Source organism: Hypanus sabinus, chromosome 3 (genome assembly GCF_030144855.1).
Source record: "Hypanus sabinus isolate sHypSab1 chromosome 3, sHypSab1.hap1, whole genome shotgun sequence".
Lineage (NCBI taxonomy): Eukaryota > Metazoa > Chordata > Chondrichthyes > Myliobatiformes > Dasyatidae > Hypanus > Hypanus sabinus.
In genome coordinates, this window is record NC_082708.1 from 189551644 (window position 1) to 189571386 (window position 19743).

Below are 19743 nucleotides of genomic sequence, written 5' to 3' on the forward strand. Positions count from 1 at the left end.
CCTCTCTAACCAGCAATGCTACCCCACCTCCTTTTCTTTCCTGTCTAACCCTCCTGAATATTGAATATCCCTGGATGTTGAGCTCCCATCCTTGGTTACCCTGGAGCCATGTCTCTGTGATCCCAAATATATCATATTCATTAATAACTATCTGCACATTCAATTCATCCACCTTGTTATGAATGCTCCTCGCATTGACACACAAAGCCTTCAGACTTGTTTTTACAACACTCTTAGCCCTTATACAATTATGTTGAAAATGAGTTACTGTTTGTGGATGATTAGCCATGATCACATTGAATGGCGGTGCTGGCTCAAAGGGCCGAAGGGCCTACTCCTGCACCTATTGTCTATTGTCTGTTAACTTTAGCAAGGCATTTGACAAGGCCCCACATGGGATGTGGTCAAGAAGGTTCAGTCATTTGGCAGTCATGATGAGGTATTAAATTGGATTGGACATTGGCTTTGTGGGAGAAGCCGGAGAGTGGTAGTAGATGGTTGTTTCTCTGACTGGAGGCCTGTGAGTAGTGGTTTGCTGCAGGTATCGGTGCTGGGTCCTTCGTTGTTTATCATCTATATCAGTGATCTGGGTGATATGAATCAGCAGATTTGCGGGTGACACCTGAGTTGGGAGTGCAGTGGACAGTGAGGAAGGCTACCATGGCTTGCAGAGGGATCTGCATCAGCTGGAAAAACGGCCTGAAAAATGGCAGATGGAATTTAATGCTGACAAGTGTGAGGTGTTACATTTCAGTAGGACCATCCAGGGAAGGGCTTACACTGTGAACAGTAGGGCACTGACCAGAGGGATCTGGGAACATAGGTACATAGTATGTCGCAAGTGGCTTCACCGGTGGGTTCAAAATATTTGGAATAAGGTGGATGAACTCCTGGTGCAATTGGAGTATAACATTGCGGGCATCTCTGAATCAGGGGTGAAAGGTCATAGTTCAGAGCTTAATATCAAAGGATGTACTTCGTATTGAAAGGACAGGCAGGAAGGCATGGGCGGTGGTGCGGCTCTGTTGGTAAGAGATGGAATTACATCTTTAGAAAGAGGTGTCAGAGAATGTCAAATCTTTGGGGGTGGAGTTCAGAAACTGCAAGGGTAAAAAAAATCATATGGGAATCATATAGTAACCAAGATGTGGGGTTGAGGTTGCAAAGGGAGCTGGAAAAGGCATGTGATAAGGGTAATGACATAATTGTAATGGGGGGACTTCAATATGCAAGGGATTGGAAAAATCAGGCTGGTGTCAGATCACAAGGGAGGGAATTTGTTGAATGCTTATGAGATGAATTTTTAGAGCAGGGAAAGACTATCTCAGATTGGGTGTTGTGCAATAATCAAGATCTTATTAGGGAGCTTAATGAAAAGTAGGCAGTGATCATAATATGATTGAATTCATACTGCAGTTTGAGAGGGAGAAGCAGAAGTCACATGTATCAGTATCACAATGGAATAAAGGGAATTACAGAGCCATGAGAGAGGAGCTTGCCCAGGTGGATTGGAGGAGGATACTGGTGGGGATGACGGCAGAGCAGAGATGGCTGAAGTTTCTGGGAATAGTTCACAGGGTGTAGGATAGATATGTCCCACAGAGGAAGAAATTCTCAAATGGCAGAGGTAAGTAACCATGGCTGACAGAGGAAGTTGGGGACTTCATAAAAGCCCAGGAACAGGCATATAACTCGCAAAAGTGAGTGGGAAGTTGGATGTTTGGGAAACTTTTAAAATCCAACGAAAGGCAACTAAAAAAGCCATCAGATGGGAAAAGATGAAATATGAGGGCAAGCTAGCCAATAGTATAAAGCAGGATACCAAAAGTTTTTTCAGTTATATAAAGAGTAAAAGAGCGATGAGAGTTGATACTAAACAGCTGGAAAATGATGCTGGTGAGGTGGTAATGGGGGACAAAGAAATGGCAGATGAACCTAATGGGTGCTTTGCATCTGTCTTCACTGTGGAAGGCACTAGCAGTGTGCCAGAGGTCCATGAGTGTCAGGGAGCAGGAGTGAGAGTCATTGCTATTACAAAGGAAAAAGTGCTAGGCAAACTGAAAGATCTTAAGGTGGATAAGTCACCTGGACCAGATGGACTACATACCAGAGTCCTGAGAGAGGCTGCTGAAGAGATAACAGATGTGTTGGTCATGATCTTTCAAGAATTCTGGCATGGTCCCGGAGGACTGGAAGATTACAAATGTCACTCTGTCTTTTAAGAAGGGAGGAAGGCAAAAGAAAGGAAATGTTAGACCAGTTAGCCCAACCTCATGGTTGGGAAATGTTAGAATCCATTATTAAGGATGAGGTTTCGGGGTACTTGGGAGACTAATGATAAAATAAGTCAAAGTCAGCATGGTTTCTGTGAAGGGAAATCTTGCCTGACAAATCTGTTAGAGTTCTTTGAGGAAGTTACAAGCAGGGTGGACAAAGCAGAGGCAGTGAATGTCATTTACTTGGATTTTCAGAAGACTTTTGACAAGGTGGGTGCCACACTTGAGGCTGCTTAACAAGATGAAATCCTATGGTGTTACAGGAAAGTTACTGGCATGGATAGAGGAATGGCTGACAGGCAGGAGGCAGTGAGTGGGAACAAAGGGGGTCTTTTCTGGTTGGCTGCCAGTGACTAGTGGTGTTCCTCAGGGGTCAGTATTGGGGCTACTACTTTTCACTTTGTTTGGCCATGATTGGATAATGCAGTTGACGGCTTTGTGGTAAAGTTTGTGGATATTACAAGGATAAGTGGAGGGGTAGGAAGTTCTGAGGAAGCAATGTGATTGCAGAAGAACTTAGACGAATTGGAAAATGGGCAAAAAATGGCAGATGGAATACAGTGTTGGGAAATGTACAATAATGAATTTTGGTAAAAGGAACAATACTGCAGACTGTTATCTAAATGGGGAGAAGGTTCAAACATCAGAGATGCAGAGGGACTTAGGAGTCATTGTGCAAGACTCTTAGAAGGTAATTTACAGGTTGAGTCTGTGGTAATGAAGGCAAATGTAATGCTGGCATTTATTTCAAGAGGAATAGAATATAAAAACAAGGGGATAATGCTGAGGCTTTATAAGACAATAGTCAGGCTGCACTTGGAGTATTGTCAACAGTTTTGAGCCCTGTATTGCAGAAAGGATGTGTCATTGGAGAGAGTCCAGAAGAGATTCACGAGGAAGATTCCAGGAATGAATGGGTTAACATATGTAGAATGTTTGACATCTCACTGGAATTTAGGATGTGGAGGAATCTCATTGAAACCCACCCACTGTTGAAAGTACTAGATAGGGTGGATGTGCAGAGGGCACAACCTTAAAACTGAGGGTTGAAGCTTTAGGACAGAGATAAGGAAGAATATTTTTAGCCAGAGAGTAGTGAATCTGTGAAATGCTCTGCCACAGACTCAGGTGGAGGCTGAGACTGTGGGTATATTTAAAGCAAAAATTGTTAGTTTCCTTATTGGTCAGGCCATCAAAGGTTTTGGTGAGAAGGCAGGTGTATGGGGTTGAGTAGGATCTGGGATCAGCCATGATGGAATGGCAGAGCAGACTCGATGGGCTGAATGGCCTAATTCTATTCCTATGTCTTATGGTCTTTTAAGATTATAAAGAAAGCTTTTGGCACATTGGCCTTCACAAATCACTGTACTGAGTACAGAAGTTGGGATGTTCTGTTGAAGCTGTATAAAACATTGGTGAGGCCTGAGTGATTTGGAGAACTGTGTGCAGTTTTGATCACCTACCTACAGGAAAGATGTACACAAGTTTGAAAGAGTTCAGATAAAATATTCAAGGATATTCCCGGGTGGAGGATTTGAATTATAAGGAAAGATTGAATAGGTTAGGACTATATTCTTTCCAAACGCAGATGATTGAGAGGAGATTTGATAGAGGTGTACAAAGTTATGAGGGGTATAGATAGAGTAAATGCAAGTAGGCTTTACCTTCTGAGGTTGGGTGCAACTGCAACCAGAGGTCATGGGTTAAGGGTGAAAGGTGAAATGTTTCAGGGGAACATGAGGCGAAATGTCTTCACTCAGAAGGTCGTGAGAGAGTGGAATGAGCTGCCAATGCAAGTGTTACATGCAAGCTCGATTTCAATGTTTAACTGATGTTTGGACAGGTACATGCATGGGGGGGGTAGGAGTATGGTCCTGGTGCAGGTCAATGGGTGCAGGCAGTTTAAATGATTTCAGCATGGACTAGATAGGCCGAAGGGCCTGTTTCTGTGCTGTCCTTATCTGTGACTCAATGAATCTAAGGATGTAGAAGCTTTAGCGAGGATGCAGGGGTTGAGTGAGCTAGGACTTTACTATATGGAGTGAAGGAGGATGAGAAGTGACTTGATAGAGGTGTACAAGATGAAAAGGAGAATAGATCTAGTGGACAGCCAGAGACTTTTTCCCAGTGTGGAAATGGTAATCCAAGAGGGGGCATAATTTTAAGGCGATTGAAGGAAGGGGGGGGAGTATCAGAGGTTTTTTACACAGAGAGTTGTGGGTGTGTGAAACACCTTGCCAGGGGTGGTGGAAGCATATGCATGAAGGGTATTTAACAGACTTTTAGATAGATGCATTGGTGAAAGAAAAATGGAGGACTGTGTGGGAGGGAGGGGCTAGCTTGATCTTGGAGAAGGTTACCAGGTGGCACCGAAGAGCCTGCATTGTGCTGTGGTCTTCTGTGTTCTAAATATCGTTCTCTGATTTACAGGAGACAGCTGCATGGTTTTGGTTTCTCTGGGTGTTACCGGCCCTAGCCTGGTGTTCCCTGACTGCAGTAACACAACGCAGAGTGTTTAAAGTGCTAATGAGACCCGGGTGTGCGCAGGGCAGCCCCACAGCTCTCAGCAGAGCTTTGAGATCGTTAGAGAGGCTGGCGTCCCGCCAGGGAGCCGCACAGATGTGTGCTGTCAAAGGGGCCCAGGCTGAGGCGGGCTGCTGGGTCGGTTCACGACCTTTACAGATTCGGTGGGTGTGCCTGTCACTTTCGATGGCCTTTAAACTGGCAGCTCAGCGCAGGGTGTAACCTCTCCCTCTACCTTCTCTCCCTCGCTCCCTCTACCTTCTCTCCCTCGCTCCCTCCTTCTCTCCCTCCCTCTTTCCCTCCCTCCCTCTACCTTCTCTCCCTCGCTCCCTCTTTCCCTCCCTCCCTCTACCTTCTCTCCCTCGCTCCCTCTTTCCCTCCCTCCCTCTACCCTTCTCTCCCTCGCTCCCTCCTTTTCTCCCTCCTTCTTTCCCTCCCTCCCTCTACCTTCTCTCCCTCGCTCCCTCTTTCCCTCCCTTCCTCTACCCTTCTCTTCATCGCTCCCTATTTCCCTCTCTCCTTCTACCCTTATCTCCCTCACTCCCTTTCTCCCTCACTCCCTTTCTCCCTCTATCCTTCCTCCTTCTACCTCTCCCCCTTCTCCCCTTCTTTCCCCTTCTAACCCCTTCCTCTCTCCCCCTCTTCTCCCCCTTCCCCTCCCACTCGTTGTGTTCCCCAGAGTGTAGGGTTTTTCTGTTACTGGAGATTGAGAGACCAGGCTGAGGGAGGAAGCCTCTCAATTATTGTGGTAGTTACAACCCCAATGAGCCTCATGAGTGGCAACAGTCCTACCGACTCTGCAACTCCTGTTCTCAATATTAATTGCTTATTCATTTGTTTTATTTTATTTGTTTATTTCTTCTCTCATTTTGTACTTGCACAGTTTTTTGTGTTTTGCACATGGGTTGTTTCTTTGGTTGTGTGTGAAAGAATGAAAATATTTTGCACAGTTTATTCTTGTAAATATATTTTAATTATGAATAAAGTTTATTATGTTAAATAAAATCACCCTTCCTGTTCTTCCTCACAGCCTACCGGACCATCTCGGCTGTGAACGGACCACTGGTGGTTCTGGACAATGTGAAGGTAGAGAGAGAGAGTATGAATGAGTGAGTGTGTGTGTGTGAGAGTATGACTGTGTCTGTGGAAGAGCGAGCGGTGGGCAAACAGTGCGGCTCTGTGCGAGCGCTTCTCCCGCGGTTTAGTTACAGATGTGGTTCCATTGTTCCCTCGTACTGTGCAGCCCATTCATTAGGGGGCTTTCAGACCCACCACTTCCTGACTGCGAGGCGTCTGAGGTAATGATGCGTGAGACGGGGGCAGAGTGTCAGCGCGAGAGATGTCAGTCCCGGTTACTAACTTGGAGAGACAATTCAGCTTCGAAGTGTTAATCTTCACAGAGGATTCAAGGAGTTCAGCTGTCCTTGCTGTGACATCACACACTCCGGGAGTCAGACAGAGTGAAACTTCCTCCACACTGTCCCATCACACACTCCCAGGAATGGGGTCAGACACAGATTGAAGCTCCCTCTACACCGTCCCATCACACACTCTCAGGGTCAGACACAGAGTGAAGCTCCCTTCACACTGTCTCATCACACACTCCCAGGGTCAGACACAGAGTGAAGCTCCCTTCACACTGTCTCATCACACACTCCCAGGGTCAGACACAGAGTGAAGCTCCCTTCACACTGTCTCATCACACACTCCCAGGGTCAGACACAGAGTGAAGCTCCCTCCACACTGTCTCATCACACACTCCCAGGGTCAGACACAGAGTGAATCTCCCTCTACACCATCCCATCACACACTCCCGGGGTCAGACACAGAGTGAAGCTCCCTCCACACTGTCCCATCACACACTCCCGGGGTCAGACACAGAGTGAAGCTCCCTCCACACTGTCCCATCACACACTCCCAGGGTCAGACACAGAGTGAAGCTCCCTCCACACTGTCCCATCACACACTCCCAGATGCCTTTGAGTGGAGTACAAGGCGTCTCCTCTATCTGGGAGTCTACCTGAGTCCTTCTGGGGAGACCTGGCTGGCGAACTGGCAGGACCTGGAGATGAAAGTCATGGCCCGGCTGGGGCGTTGGTCAGGCCTTCTCAGGGTGCTTTCCTATCGAGGCAGGGTGGTGGTCATAAACCAGCTGGTGGCCTCCATGTTGTGGTATCGGATGGTCACCTTGGCGCCTCCTGCCCCGTTTGTTCCAAGACTGCAGAGGAAATTAGTGGACTTCTTCTGGGGCAACAGGAAACACTGGGTCTCTGCAGCGGTCTTGAGTCTCCCAGTGGGAGAGGGCGGACAGTCGCTGGTGTGCGTCCGAACGCAGCTGGTGGCTCTCCGCCTCAGGACTCTGCAGAGATTCCTGTACGCCGAGCACCCTCCCAGGTGGCACGTGTTGGCGACTTTCTTCCTCCAGAGGGGCTGCTGTCTTCACGAAGACATGCGGCTACCACCGGCGGGCGTCAGCCGTGCTGCTTTGCGGAGTCTGCCCGGTTTCTATCAGGACCTACTGAGAGTCTGGAACATGGTCGCCTCAGGCCGGGAATCCCCTCCTCAGGCAGAGGGCGGGGTCCTGGCTGACCCTTGCCCTACCTCAGTGGCTGTCGGTGCGGCTCAGTTGTGTGGACCGACTCAGGCCGAGCTGCTGGTGGGGCCCAGACCCCGCAATCTTCTCCGGGAGCCGTGTCCACACAACTTGAGCCGTCTCTCATCGATACCCACAGTCCCATTCAGGGATGCAAGTAGGAGGTATCTGTATGGGCTGCTACTCCACATCCTCCACTTCCTTGCCCTTGTACACCGTCCCGACACGCCATGGCGGTCGGTCCTTCCACCCAGAGGTGAGGAGGGTCCCCACTGGAAGTCCCTTTACGCCGGGGTTCTTCCCATGCACCTGGGGGATCTCGGCTGGAGGGTACTGCATAGGGCAGTGCCCTGCAATAAGTTTTTCAGTTTGTACATGGACTTCCCACCCACATGCCACTTCTGCGGGCTGGAGGAGACTGTGTACCACATGTACATGGAGTGTGTGAGGCTGCAGCCTCTTTTTGCATATTTGCGTGGGCTGCTTCTCGCCTTCTGGCTGCATTTTAGTCCCACCCTGTTTATATATGGTCATCCAGTAAGGAAGGGGGCAAGGAGGGATGAGGATGTCCTAGTCAACTTGCTCCTGGGGCTGGCGAAATCCGCCATCCGTGGGTCTTGGAAACGGGTGGCGGGAGGATCTCCCCGGGCAGACTGCCTGGCAATGTTTAGGGGGTATGTTCGTGCCCGGGTAACTATTGAAAAGGAACATGCGCAGTCCACAGCGGCCTTGGAGGAGTTTCGTGACCGTTGGGCTCCGCGGGGTGTAAATGCCATCGTGGATAGGGATGGCAACATTCTGGTGTAATGTCTATTGTCTATTTGTAGTGCAGTAATTGTGTTTGCCACTGTTTTGTATATATTGTATAGCACCGAAATTTGTAATAAAGGATTTTGTAATTAAAAAAAAAGGGTCAGACACAGAGTGAAGCTCCCTCCACTCTGTCCCATCACACACTCCCAGGGTCAGATACAGAGTGAAGCTCCCTTCACACTGTCTCATCACACACTCCCAGGGTCAGACACAGAGTGAAGCTCCCTCCACACTGTCCCATCACACACTCCCGGGGTCAGACACAGAGAGAAGCTCCCACCCTACTGTCCCATCACACACTCCCAGGGTCAGACACAGAGTGAAGCTCCCACCCTACTGTCCCATCACACACTCCCAGGGTCAGACACAGAGTGAAGCTCCCTCCACACCGTCCCATCACACACTCCCGGGGTCAGACACAGAGTGAATCTCCCTCCACACCGTCCCATCACACACTCCCGGGGTCAGACACAGAGTGAATCTCCCTCTACACTGTCCCATCACACACTCCCGGGGTCAGACACAGAGTGAATCTCCCTCCACACTGTCTCATCACACACTCCCGGGGTCAGACACAGAGTGAAGCTCCCTCTACACTGTCCCATCACACACTCCCGGGGTCAGACACAGAGTGAAGCTCCCTCTACACTGTCCCATCACACAGTCCCGGGGTCAGACACAGAGTGAAGCTCCCTCTACACTGTCCCATCACACACTCCCAGGGTCAGACACAGAGTGAAGCTCCCTCTACACTGTCCCATCACACACTCCCGGGGTCAGACACAGAGAGAAGCTCCCACCCTACTGTCCCATCACACACTCCCAGGGTCAGACACAGAGTGAAGCTCCCTCCACACTGTCCCATTACACACTCCTGGAGTCAGACATAGAGTGAAACTCCCTCTACACTGTCCCATCACACACTCCCAGGGTCAGACACAGAGTGAAACTCCCTCTACACTGTCCCATCACACACTCCCAGGGTCAGACACAGACTGAAGCTCCCTCTACACTGTCCCATCACACACTCCCAGGGTCAGACACAGAGTGAAGCTCCCTCTACACTGTCCCATCACAATACCATACACAGTGTTGTCCATGTCTACATTTGGGGATGCTGTGCTCTGGGCTGGGCTCGGACCTCTCATGTCCCTCTGATCTTTCACATCCTGCAGTTCCCCCGGTATGCTGAAATTGTGAACTTCACCCTGCCGGACAAGAGTTGTCGGAGTGGACAGGTGCTGGAGGTGGTTGGATCCAAGGCTGTTGTCCAGGTACCTCTGCCCTCCGGTGATCACTGCTAACCCGTTTTTGCTGGTGGGGGGGGGGGGTTCCCTGGTCCCACCGCAGGGATCTGAACCCGTACTGCTCACCATGATCCAGGTAGATACATCGAACTCTCACTGTGTTCAGCAGCCACTCAGACTGACACGAGAAATCTACAGCACATTACAGGCCCTTCAGCCCACCATGCTGTGCTGACCATGTAACCCTTGCCTTCCATGTGTCCTCATTCAGCTTCCGAATCTAAATCCAACTCGCCTTCCAAACTTAGAATCCAAATCCAAATCGGAGTCGAAGCCCGAATCTGAGTACGAGTCTGATACTCAATGTGAGACCAGGTCCGGACAATCTGAATTGGATCCGATATTGAATGCAAATCTGAATCAGGTTTACTATCACTGACTTCTAAAACATGAGATTTGCTGTCTCGTGGCAGCAGTACAGTGCAAAGTTATAAAAATTGCCATAAATTATGGAATACATACTGTATATAGTGCATAAATTGCTCTCAGTTACAGAATACATACTGTATATAGTGCATAAGATAAAGACTAATGAGGTGGTGTTCATGGACCGTTCAGAAATCTGATAGTGGAAGGGAAGAAGCTGTTCCTGAATTGTTGAATGCGTGTCCTCAGTCTCCTGTATCTCCTTCCTGATGGTATCAATGAGAAGAGGGAATGAACTGGATGGTGAGGGACCTTAATGATGGATGTCGTCTTCTTGAGGCTTTGCCTATTGAATTTTTCCTCTGTAGTGGGGAGTCCGGTGCCCGTGATGGAGCTGTCTGTGTTTACATGCCTCTGCAGTTTTTATCGATCCTGTGCAGAAGCCGTTCCATTCCAGTAGTGATACGATCAGTTGGAATGCTCTCCACGGTACAGGAGCAGAAGTTTGCTGGTCTTTGAAGGTGTTATTGATGCTGGGCTGCAGCCTCTTGTGATCCTGCACATTGGCCCCTCCATACTAGATGGTGATGGGTGTCAACGTCTCTGAGAATCTATCCCGGGCCCACCATTTTGATGCGTTTGCAATGAAGGCACGACAGAGGCTATATTTCAAGGGAACTTGCTATGTCACTAAAGACACTCGCATATTTCCACAGATGTACCATGGAGAGCATTCTAACTGGTATAGAGGGACCACTACACTGGATCAGAAAAAGATGCAGGAAGCTGAAACTCAGCCAGCTCCATCATGGATACTAACTTTCCCACCATCAAAGACATCTTTATTTTTCTCTCTCTCTATCTCTCTCTCACTCACACCGCTTCCCTCACTCTATCTCTCACACATACACAGTCAAACACATAGAACGTAGAACAGTACAGCACAGGAACGATGTTGTACTGGACCAGCTAAAAGCAAGTCAAAAACACCCAAACGCTAACCCCTCCTACCCACACCATGTCCATATCCCTCCATCTTTCTTTCATTCATTTGCCTCTCCAAATGTCTCTTAAAAGCCTCTAAAGTATTTGCCTCTACCATCATACCAGGCAGTGCATTTCAGGCATCCACCACTGAATAAAAATTTGACCCTCATACCCCCTTGAATCTCCTCCACTCTCACTTTCAATGCATGCCATCTGGTATTAGTCATTTCAACCCTGGGAAACAGATACTCTCTGTCCACTCCATCTATGTGTCTCATAATCTTATAAAGTTCTTTTAGATCTCCCCTCAGCTTCTGACACTCCACAGAAAACAATCCAACTTTATCAGCCTCTCATGATAGAACATGCCCTCTAAATCTTGAAGCATCCTGGCAAAGATCTTCTGCACTCTCTCCAAAGCTTCACTGTCCTTCCTACAGTGGAGCGACCAGTACTGTATGCAATAGTCCAGATGTGACCTAACCAAAGTTTTATAAAATTGAAACATAACTTCTTGACTTTTGAACTCAATGCTTCAACTAATGCATTCCATAAGCCTTCTCAACCACCTTATCGACCTGTGTAACCACTTTCAAGGAGCTATGATCTTGGATCCTAAGGATCTTGCCCTTAACAGTGTCCTGTCTCCTTGCATTTGCCCTACCAAGGTGCAACGCCTCACTCAGCCATTTCTCAGCCCATATCTGCAAGTGATCTATACTGAGCTGTATTCCTTGCCAGTCTTCTACGCTATCCACAACTCCACTGATCTTGGTATCATTAGCAAACTTTCTAACCCACCCATCTATATTTTCATCCAGGTCATTTATACACATCACGAACAGTAGAGATCCCTGTGGAACACCACTAATTACAGACCTCCAGTTTGGATAGGTCCTTCAACCACTACCCTCTCTCCCTCTCCCTCCACTGGTTATGCCTTGCCCCTGTCACCCCTCCACCCACCCCCCAGCTTCCCCTCACCAGCCCAGCTGTGAACAACCTGTATTCCTTCTCTCCACAGGTGTTCGAAGGGACGTCAGGGATTGACGCCAAGCTGACGGCCTGTGAGTTTACGGGGGACATCCTGCGGGCTCCAGTCTCCGAGGACATGCTGGGTGAGTTGGGCCCCTTTCCTGGGGAGGGTGTGGACATGAAGTGTCACCCGCCCTATGCCAGAGGTGTGGTAAATCCACCCAGGAACAGCGAAGCTTCCGACACCCGTGAGGTGTTCCTCAGATCAACATCCAATGTGGCCAAGTGTTCAAAATGGTGCCAGCGGCCATTCAGCCTGTCAGTGATCATACTAGCCCTCTGAAGAGCAGTCACTCAATCTTGCACCCTCTCTGGCTTTATCTCCCTGTAAGTTTACTTTCCTTCACTCACACTTCCGTTCCAAAGTGAAATTGTGATCAATTCTATCAGGACGTTGGACAAACAAGGGTCTGCAAAATCTTGCTCAGTGGTGCTGAAAGTCCTGTTTCTGTGACTCGGTGACTCTAAAGGGAACACGAGAAAGGCACACACAGAGGAAGAGAGAGGGCAATAGGGAGGAAGACAGAAAGAGGAGAGAGAGAGAGGCAGAGAGTCAGAGCAAGAGAGGAAGAGAAATAGACAAAGACGGAGGAGAGAGAGTAGAAGAGAGAGTAAGGAGAGAGAGAGACAGACAGACAGAGTGAGGGAGAGAGTGAAAACAGGCAGAGAACACACTAGACACTAGAATACTCCAGCACAGTACAGGCCCTTCAGCCCTCCATGTTGTGGCGACCCATATATTCCTTAAAAAAAAGTACTAAACCCACACTACCCCATAACCCTCCATTTTTCTTTCATCCATGTGCCTGTCCAAGAGGCTCTTAAATACCCCTAATGTTTTAGCCTCCACCACCATCCCTGGCAAGTCATTCCAGGCACCCACAACCCTCTGTGTAAAAAAACTTACTCCTGATGTCTCCCTTAAACTTCCCTCCCTTAACTTTGTACATATGCCCTCTGGTATTTGCTATTCGTGCCCTGGGAAACAGGAACTGGCTATCCACTCTGTCTATGCCTCTCGTAATCTTGTAGAGCTCTATTAAGTCCCCTGTCATCCTTCTACGCTCCAAAGAGAAAAGTCCCAGCTCTGCTAACCTTGCCTCATAAGACTTGTTTTCCAATCCAGGCAACATCCTGGTAAATCTCCTCTGCACCCTCTCCATAGCTTCCACATCCTTCCTATAATGAGGGGACCAGAACTGAACACAATACTCTTAAGTGTGGTCTCATCAGAGATTTGTACACCTCTCTACTCTTGAACTCAACCCCCCTATTAATGAAGCCTAGGATCTTATAGGCCCTTAACTATCCTATCAACCTGCGCAGCAACCTTGAGGGATGTATGGATTTGAACCCCAAGGTCCCTTTGTTCATCCACACTCTTAAGTAACTGACCATTAACCCTGTACTCAGTCTTCTGGTTTGTCCTTCCAAAATGCATCACCTCACACCACAGTCCTGACGAAGGGTCTCGGCTCGAAACGTCGACAACGCTTCTCCCTATAGATGCTGCCTGGCCTGCTGCATTCCACCAGCATTTTGTGTGTGTTGTTGATTGAATTTCCAGCATCTGCAGATTTCCCCGTGTCACCTCACACTTATCTGGATTGAACTCCATCTGCCATTTTTCTGCCCAACTCTGCAGCCTGTCTATATCCTCTTGTAACCTTCGACAACCTACAGCTCCATCCACAACTCCTCCAATCTTCGTGTCATCCACAAACTTACTCACCCATCCTTCCTCCTCTTCATCCAGGTCATTTATAAAAATCTCAAAGAGCAGGGTCCCAGGACAGATCCTGGCGGCACAGAGGAGAGATGTGTTGGAAGTTTATAAGACTTTAAGAGGCACCAATAGGTTAGATTATCAGAGTCTTTTTCCCAGGGTCAAAATGTCAAATACCAGAGAGCATGGATTTAGTGTGAGGGCAGGGGAGCAAGTCCATTTTACACAGAGAGTGGATGGTGGGTTAGCAAGAGATGAGGCTATTACCATAAGACATAGGAGCAGAATTAGGCTATTCAGCCCATCAAGTTCAGAATCTTGTGAATGCTTTCAGAAACATCATGAACCCTGGCACCTATGAGGCAAACTACCATCTGTGTTTCTTTTTCACATCCACAGAATCTCCTATCTGTCCCCCTGACTATAGAGTCCCCTATTACTGCTGCCATTCTCTTCAGTTCCCTACCCTTCTGAGCCACAGGGCCAGGCTCTGTGCCAGAGGCACGGCTGCTGTTGCTTCCCCCAGGTAGGTAACCCCCCCCACCCCCAAGAGTACTCAAAATGGAGCACTTATTGTTGAGGGGGCAGCCACAGGGGTGCTCTCCACTGTCTGATGTTCCCCTTCCCGCTCCTGACAGTCACCCATTTATCTGTCTCCTGTAGCCTTGGGGTAACTACGTTCCTGCAGCTCCTGTCTATCATCTCTTCATTTTCCCTGACCAGATGAAGGTCATCGAGCTGCAGCTCCAGTTCCCTAACTCGGTCTCTGCAGCTTGATGCACCTGGCACAGACATGGTCATCGGGGAGGCTGGAAGTCTCCTGGAAATCCCACATCCGACACCCAGAATGGAACTCTGGCCCTGTAGACATGCCCCCATTCTCTCCAGAGTTAAATAAGAAAGGAAATACACATATAGCATAGATATAGACAGATCTAGTGATGTACTTCTCTGTTTCGATATACATCTGACAAATAAAGCTAACTTTTCTTCAATCTGGTCTATGTTTGAAGCAAGCCCACAGTGAGGTCTCTTGGGTGGGTGGGGTTCTGGTCAAACCAAGACATTGTGGAGCAAGTCATTGTGAACCTGTCAGGTCTGCTGGTTTGGTTTCAAGAGGATCCTCTTGTGTTTGTACAGGTCGAGTGTTCAACGGCTCAGGAAAACCCATCGATAAAGGACCTGCTGTCGTAGCTGAGGACTTCCTCGATATAAACGGTGAGAGGCCCCCCCCCCCCACTTCCTGAGCCAGCAACGGGAAGGTCAAGGATTGAAGAGATGGAAATCTGAGGGATGAATTTTGATTGCAAGGTCAGAAATCGGAGAGAGGGATTTCAATGGTAAGGTTGGAGATCAGAGGGATAGATTTCGATGGGAATGTTAGGGACCGGAGGGATAGACTTTGATGGGAATGTCAGGGATTGGAAGAATAGATTTCAATGGCAAGTTTGGAAATCAGAGGGATAGATTTTGATGGGAATGACAGGAATTGGAGGGATCGATTTCGATGGGGCTTGGAAATTGGAGACAGGGATTTCAATGTGAAGGTTGGAGATCGGAGGGATAGATTTCATTGGAAATGTCAGAGATCGGAAGGATGGATTTTGATGGGAAGGTCAGGGATTGGAGGAATGGATTTCGATGGAAGGTCAGGGATTGGTGGATGGGTGTTGTGTAAGAGTGTGGTGACTATTGATTTATTCTTTTACCCACAAGTTCATTTCCTATTTCATATCCCCAGGACAACCCATAAACCCGCAGGCTCGTATTTACCCAGAGGAGATGATCCAAACAGGAATTTCTCCCATCGATGTGATGAACAGCATTGCCCGAGGACAGAAGATACCAATATTCTCAGCAGCCGGTCTCCCTCACAACGAGGTATCTCCCCCTCCCACCCATGGCTAGAAGATACCAATATTCTCAGCAGCTGGTCTCCCTCACAACGAGGTATCTCCCCCTCCCACCCACTCCACCACTCAGAAGAAGCACTGACTTTGTCCCTCAGTCCCCTTAGCTGTTAAATCTCCACTCACCTGACTACCTTCGCTCTACAAATATATGATGGAGTTATGGATTCATACAGCTTGGAAACAGGCTATTTGGCCCAACTAACACATGCTGACCAAGACAGCGTCATAGAGAAGTACAGCCCATCTGGTCCATGTATAGCCTTCCATAACCCTACTATCCCTGTACCGATCCAGACTTCTCTTAAATGCTGAAATTGAGCTCGTATGCAACACTTGTGATGGCAGTTCATTCCAATTAAATCTAGCCTAGCCTACTCACAGGACAATTTACAATGACCTGCTAACTAGTACGTCTTTGGAGTGTGGGAGGAAACTGGAGCACCCGGAGGAAATCCACGCGGTGACAGAGAGAACGTACAAGCTTCTGACAGATAGCTTTGGATCTGAACTCTGCAATGCCCCGAGCACACTGACGGCAGTGGGTCCACGGTATATAAGGCTGGCTAGTGGGAGGGTGTGGTTGGGATCTTCCTGTGCATGCTGTGCCTGGATCTGATTGTGGCCTCTTTTCCAGATTGCTGCGCAGATCTGCCGCCAGGCAGGGTTGGTGAAGAAGTCCAAAGCGGTGATGGATTATAGTGATGACAACTTTGCCATTGTTTTCGCTGCAATGGGGGTGAGTGCAAGGATCCTAGGAACCATTACTCCAACCATGACTGTGACCAACACACTCCCACCTCCCACCCGGGTCCTGGGAACCATCACTCCAACCATGACTGTGACCAACACACTCCCACCTCCCACCCGGGTCCTGGGAACCATCACTCCAACCATGACTGTGACCAACACACTCCCACCTCCCACCCGGGTCCTGGGAACCATCACTCCAACCATGACTGTGACCAACACACTCCCACCTCCCACCCGGGTCCTGGGAACCATCACTCCAACCATAACTGTGACCAACACACTCCCACCTCCCACCCGGGTCCTGGGAACCATCACTCCAACCATAACTGTGACCAACACACTCCCACCTCCCACCCGGGTCCTGGGAACCATCACTCCAACCATGACTGTGACCAACACACTCCCACCTCCCACCCGGGTCCTGGGAACCATCACTCCAACCATGACCATAATACTCCCTCCTCTCACCAGGTCCTGGGAACCATCACCCCAACTGTGACCCTGTCCAAAATACTCCCTCCTCTCACCAGGTCCTGGGAACCATCACCCCAACTGTGACCCTGTCCAAAATACTCCCTCCTCTCACCAGGTCCTGGGAACCATCACCCCAACTGTGACCCTGTCCAAAATACTCCCTCCTCTCACCAGGTCCTGGGAACTATCACCCCAACTGTGACCCTGTCCAAAATACTCCCTCCTCTCACCAGGTCCTGGGAACTATCACCCCAACTGTGACCCTGTCCAAAATACTCCCTCCTCTCACCAGGTCCTGGGAACCATCACCCCAACTGTGACCCTGTCCAAAATACTCCCTCCTCTCACCAGGTCCTGGGAACCATCACCCCAACTGTGACCCTGTCCAAAATACTCCCTCCTCTCACCAGGTCCTGGGAACTATCACCCTGCTCAACAACCACCCCACCTCCCACTTGGATGAGAATAAAGGGGGTGTCTTCTGGTTGGCTGCCAGTGACGAGTGCTGGTCCTCAGGGGTCAGTATTGGGACCGCTACTTTTCACGTTGTTTGTCAGTGATTTGGGTAATGGAATTGATGGCTCTGTGGCAAAGTTTGTGGATGATATGAAGATAGGTGGAGGGTAGGGAGTGCTGAGGAAGCAATGTGATTGCAGCAGGACTTAGACAAATTGGAAGAACGGGCAAAAAGTGGCAGATGGAATACAGTGTTAGGAAATGTTTGATAATGCATTTTGGTAAAAGAAACAACAGTGCAGACTATTATCTAAATGGGGAGAAGGTTCAAACATCAGAGGTGCAGAAGGTCCTTGTGCAAGACTCCCGGAAGGTTAATTTACAGGTTCAGTCTGTGGTAAAGGCAGCTTACAGCAGCCACTCCGGAACTGAATATCTGTTATTTGTGAAGTGGGGTGCCGTGCACAATCATAATCGATTGAAAACGGATGTGGAAGCACGGAGAAAAATCGGGAAATTCCACGAAGACCTTCTTCGTTGCTGCTGCTGCTGTGAGATCCAGGTCTCTGCTGAGAAGAACAGGCCCCCAGTCCTTGGGGTCGTGTTGCCGATGGCCGTTGGCGGGGCCGTCTTAATACGCTCAGCAGAGGATGGTGCTCGGAAAAGCTGTGCCGGAGAGGATGGTCGTCAGCTCGGAGGTTCGATGGACTTGGAGTCCTTTCGACGGACTCAAGTCGCTTTTGGTGTGTGCTGTGTCTGCGAGGCTGGTTTCGACTGAGCTTTCATTGTGTGCTGCGTCTGTGAGGCTGAGTCGGGTGGCGCCTTGGAAGTCCATAGCGGAGGTACTCCCTTCTGCCGCTGGTGATGCACCATCAATAACTCTCGGAGACGTGAGGTGAGATACAGGCTTTTATTGGCTGGAAGAAAGAACAAACAGCAATTGACCACCACACAACATCCTGGAGACTGAGGCCGGGGCTGTGTCTCCAATCACCTTTATACCAGGGTCCGTGGGAGGAGCCACGGTCAGCGGGAGGGGCCACAGGAGCAGTCAGCGGGGGGGGGGGGGGGGGCGTGTCCAGACAGGTATATGTAGTTCACCACAATTGGGACCCTGGGGACTTGTGGAAAATGTGGTGATTTCTTTTGAACTTACAGTCCTTTAACATCTTGGACTATTTTTACTGTGCCCATGGTCTGTTTTTTTTTTATCAATTATGCTATTGTTTGCACTGTTGTAACTATATGTTGTAACTATGTGGTTTTGTGCAGGTCTTGTAGCTTTAGTTTTTGGTCTTGTTTTTGTGTGGTGGATTTGGAGCTCCTTTCCGGGGAATGAGCCAGACGGTAGCGCGATATTAATATGCAGCAGCCTCTCCGGACTCTGGATTGGGGATTGCCAAACGTTATGTGGATTTTCTGGTGTAGTCTGTTTTGTCATATGCTTTTGTGATATCATTCTGGAGGAACGTTGTCTCATTTTTTAACTGCATTGCATTTGTGGTTTCTAAATGACAATAAACTGAATCTGAATGCAATGTTGGCATTTATTTTTAGGGAAATAGAATATAAAAAGCAAAGAGATAACGATGAAATGTAGAAGAATATGGGGGGGGGGAATCTCATTGAAACCTACTGAATGTTGACAGGACTAGGACGGATGTGGAGAGGATGCTTCCTGTGGTGGGGGTATCCAGAACTAGAGGGCGCAGCCTTAAAACTGAGGTGTGACCTTTTAGAACAGAGGTAAGGAGGAAGTTTTTTAGCCAGAGAGTAGTGAATCTGTGTAATGCTCTGTCACAGACAGTGGTGGAGGCCAAATCTGAGGGCATATTTTAGGCAGAAGTCGATAGTTTCCTGATTGGTCAGGGCATGAAAGGATATGCTGAGGAGGCAGGTGTATGGGGTTGAGAGGGATCCAGGTTCAGCTATGGTGGAATGTTGAACAGACTCAATGGGCTGAATGGCCTAATTCTGCTCCTGTGTCTTATGGTCTAACCATCACCCTGCCCAATGCAACCCTCCACCTCCCATGTGGGTCCGGAGAACCATAACTCAGTCCAACACCCTCCCCCCCCCCCACTTCACCTCCCATCTGGTACAGGGGAACTGTCACCCTGCCCAATGCAGCCCACCATCTCCAATGTGGGTCCGGAGAACCATAACTCAGTCCAACACCCTCCCCCCCCCCACTTCACCTCCCATCTGGTACAGGGGAACCATCACCCTGCCCAATGCAGCCCACCACCTCCAATGTGGGTCCGGAGAACCATAACTCAGTCCAACACCCTCCCCCCCCCCCACTTCACCTCCCATCTGGTACAGGGGAACTGTCACCCTGCCCAATGCAGCCCACCACCTCCAATGTGGGTCCGGAGAACCATAACTCAGTCCAACACCCTCCCCCCCCCCCCCCACTTCACCTCCCATCTGGTACAGGGGAACCATCACCCTGCCCAATGCAGCCCACCACCTCCAATGTGGGTCCGGAGAACCATAACTCAGTCCAACACCCTCGCCCCCC

General features: G+C 49.1%; 1 protein-coding gene across 2 annotated transcripts in view; it reads left to right on the forward strand.

Moving 5' to 3' along the window:
* Positions 1–19743, forward strand: part of LOC132391988 (V-type proton ATPase subunit B-like) — a 90210-nt gene that overhangs the window by 16862 nt on the left and 53605 nt on the right. For both annotated transcript variants that reach the window (XM_059965853.1, XM_059965852.1), the window contains exons 2-7: positions 5830–5885; positions 9381–9479; positions 11890–11983; positions 14767–14844; positions 15368–15507; positions 16174–16275. In XM_059965853.1, the coding sequence (XP_059821836.1) occupies positions 5830–5885; positions 9381–9479; positions 11890–11983; positions 14767–14844; positions 15368–15507; positions 16174–16275 (569 nt within the window). The remainder of the gene's footprint in view (positions 1–5829; positions 5886–9380; positions 9480–11889; positions 11984–14766; positions 14845–15367; positions 15508–16173; positions 16276–19743) is intronic.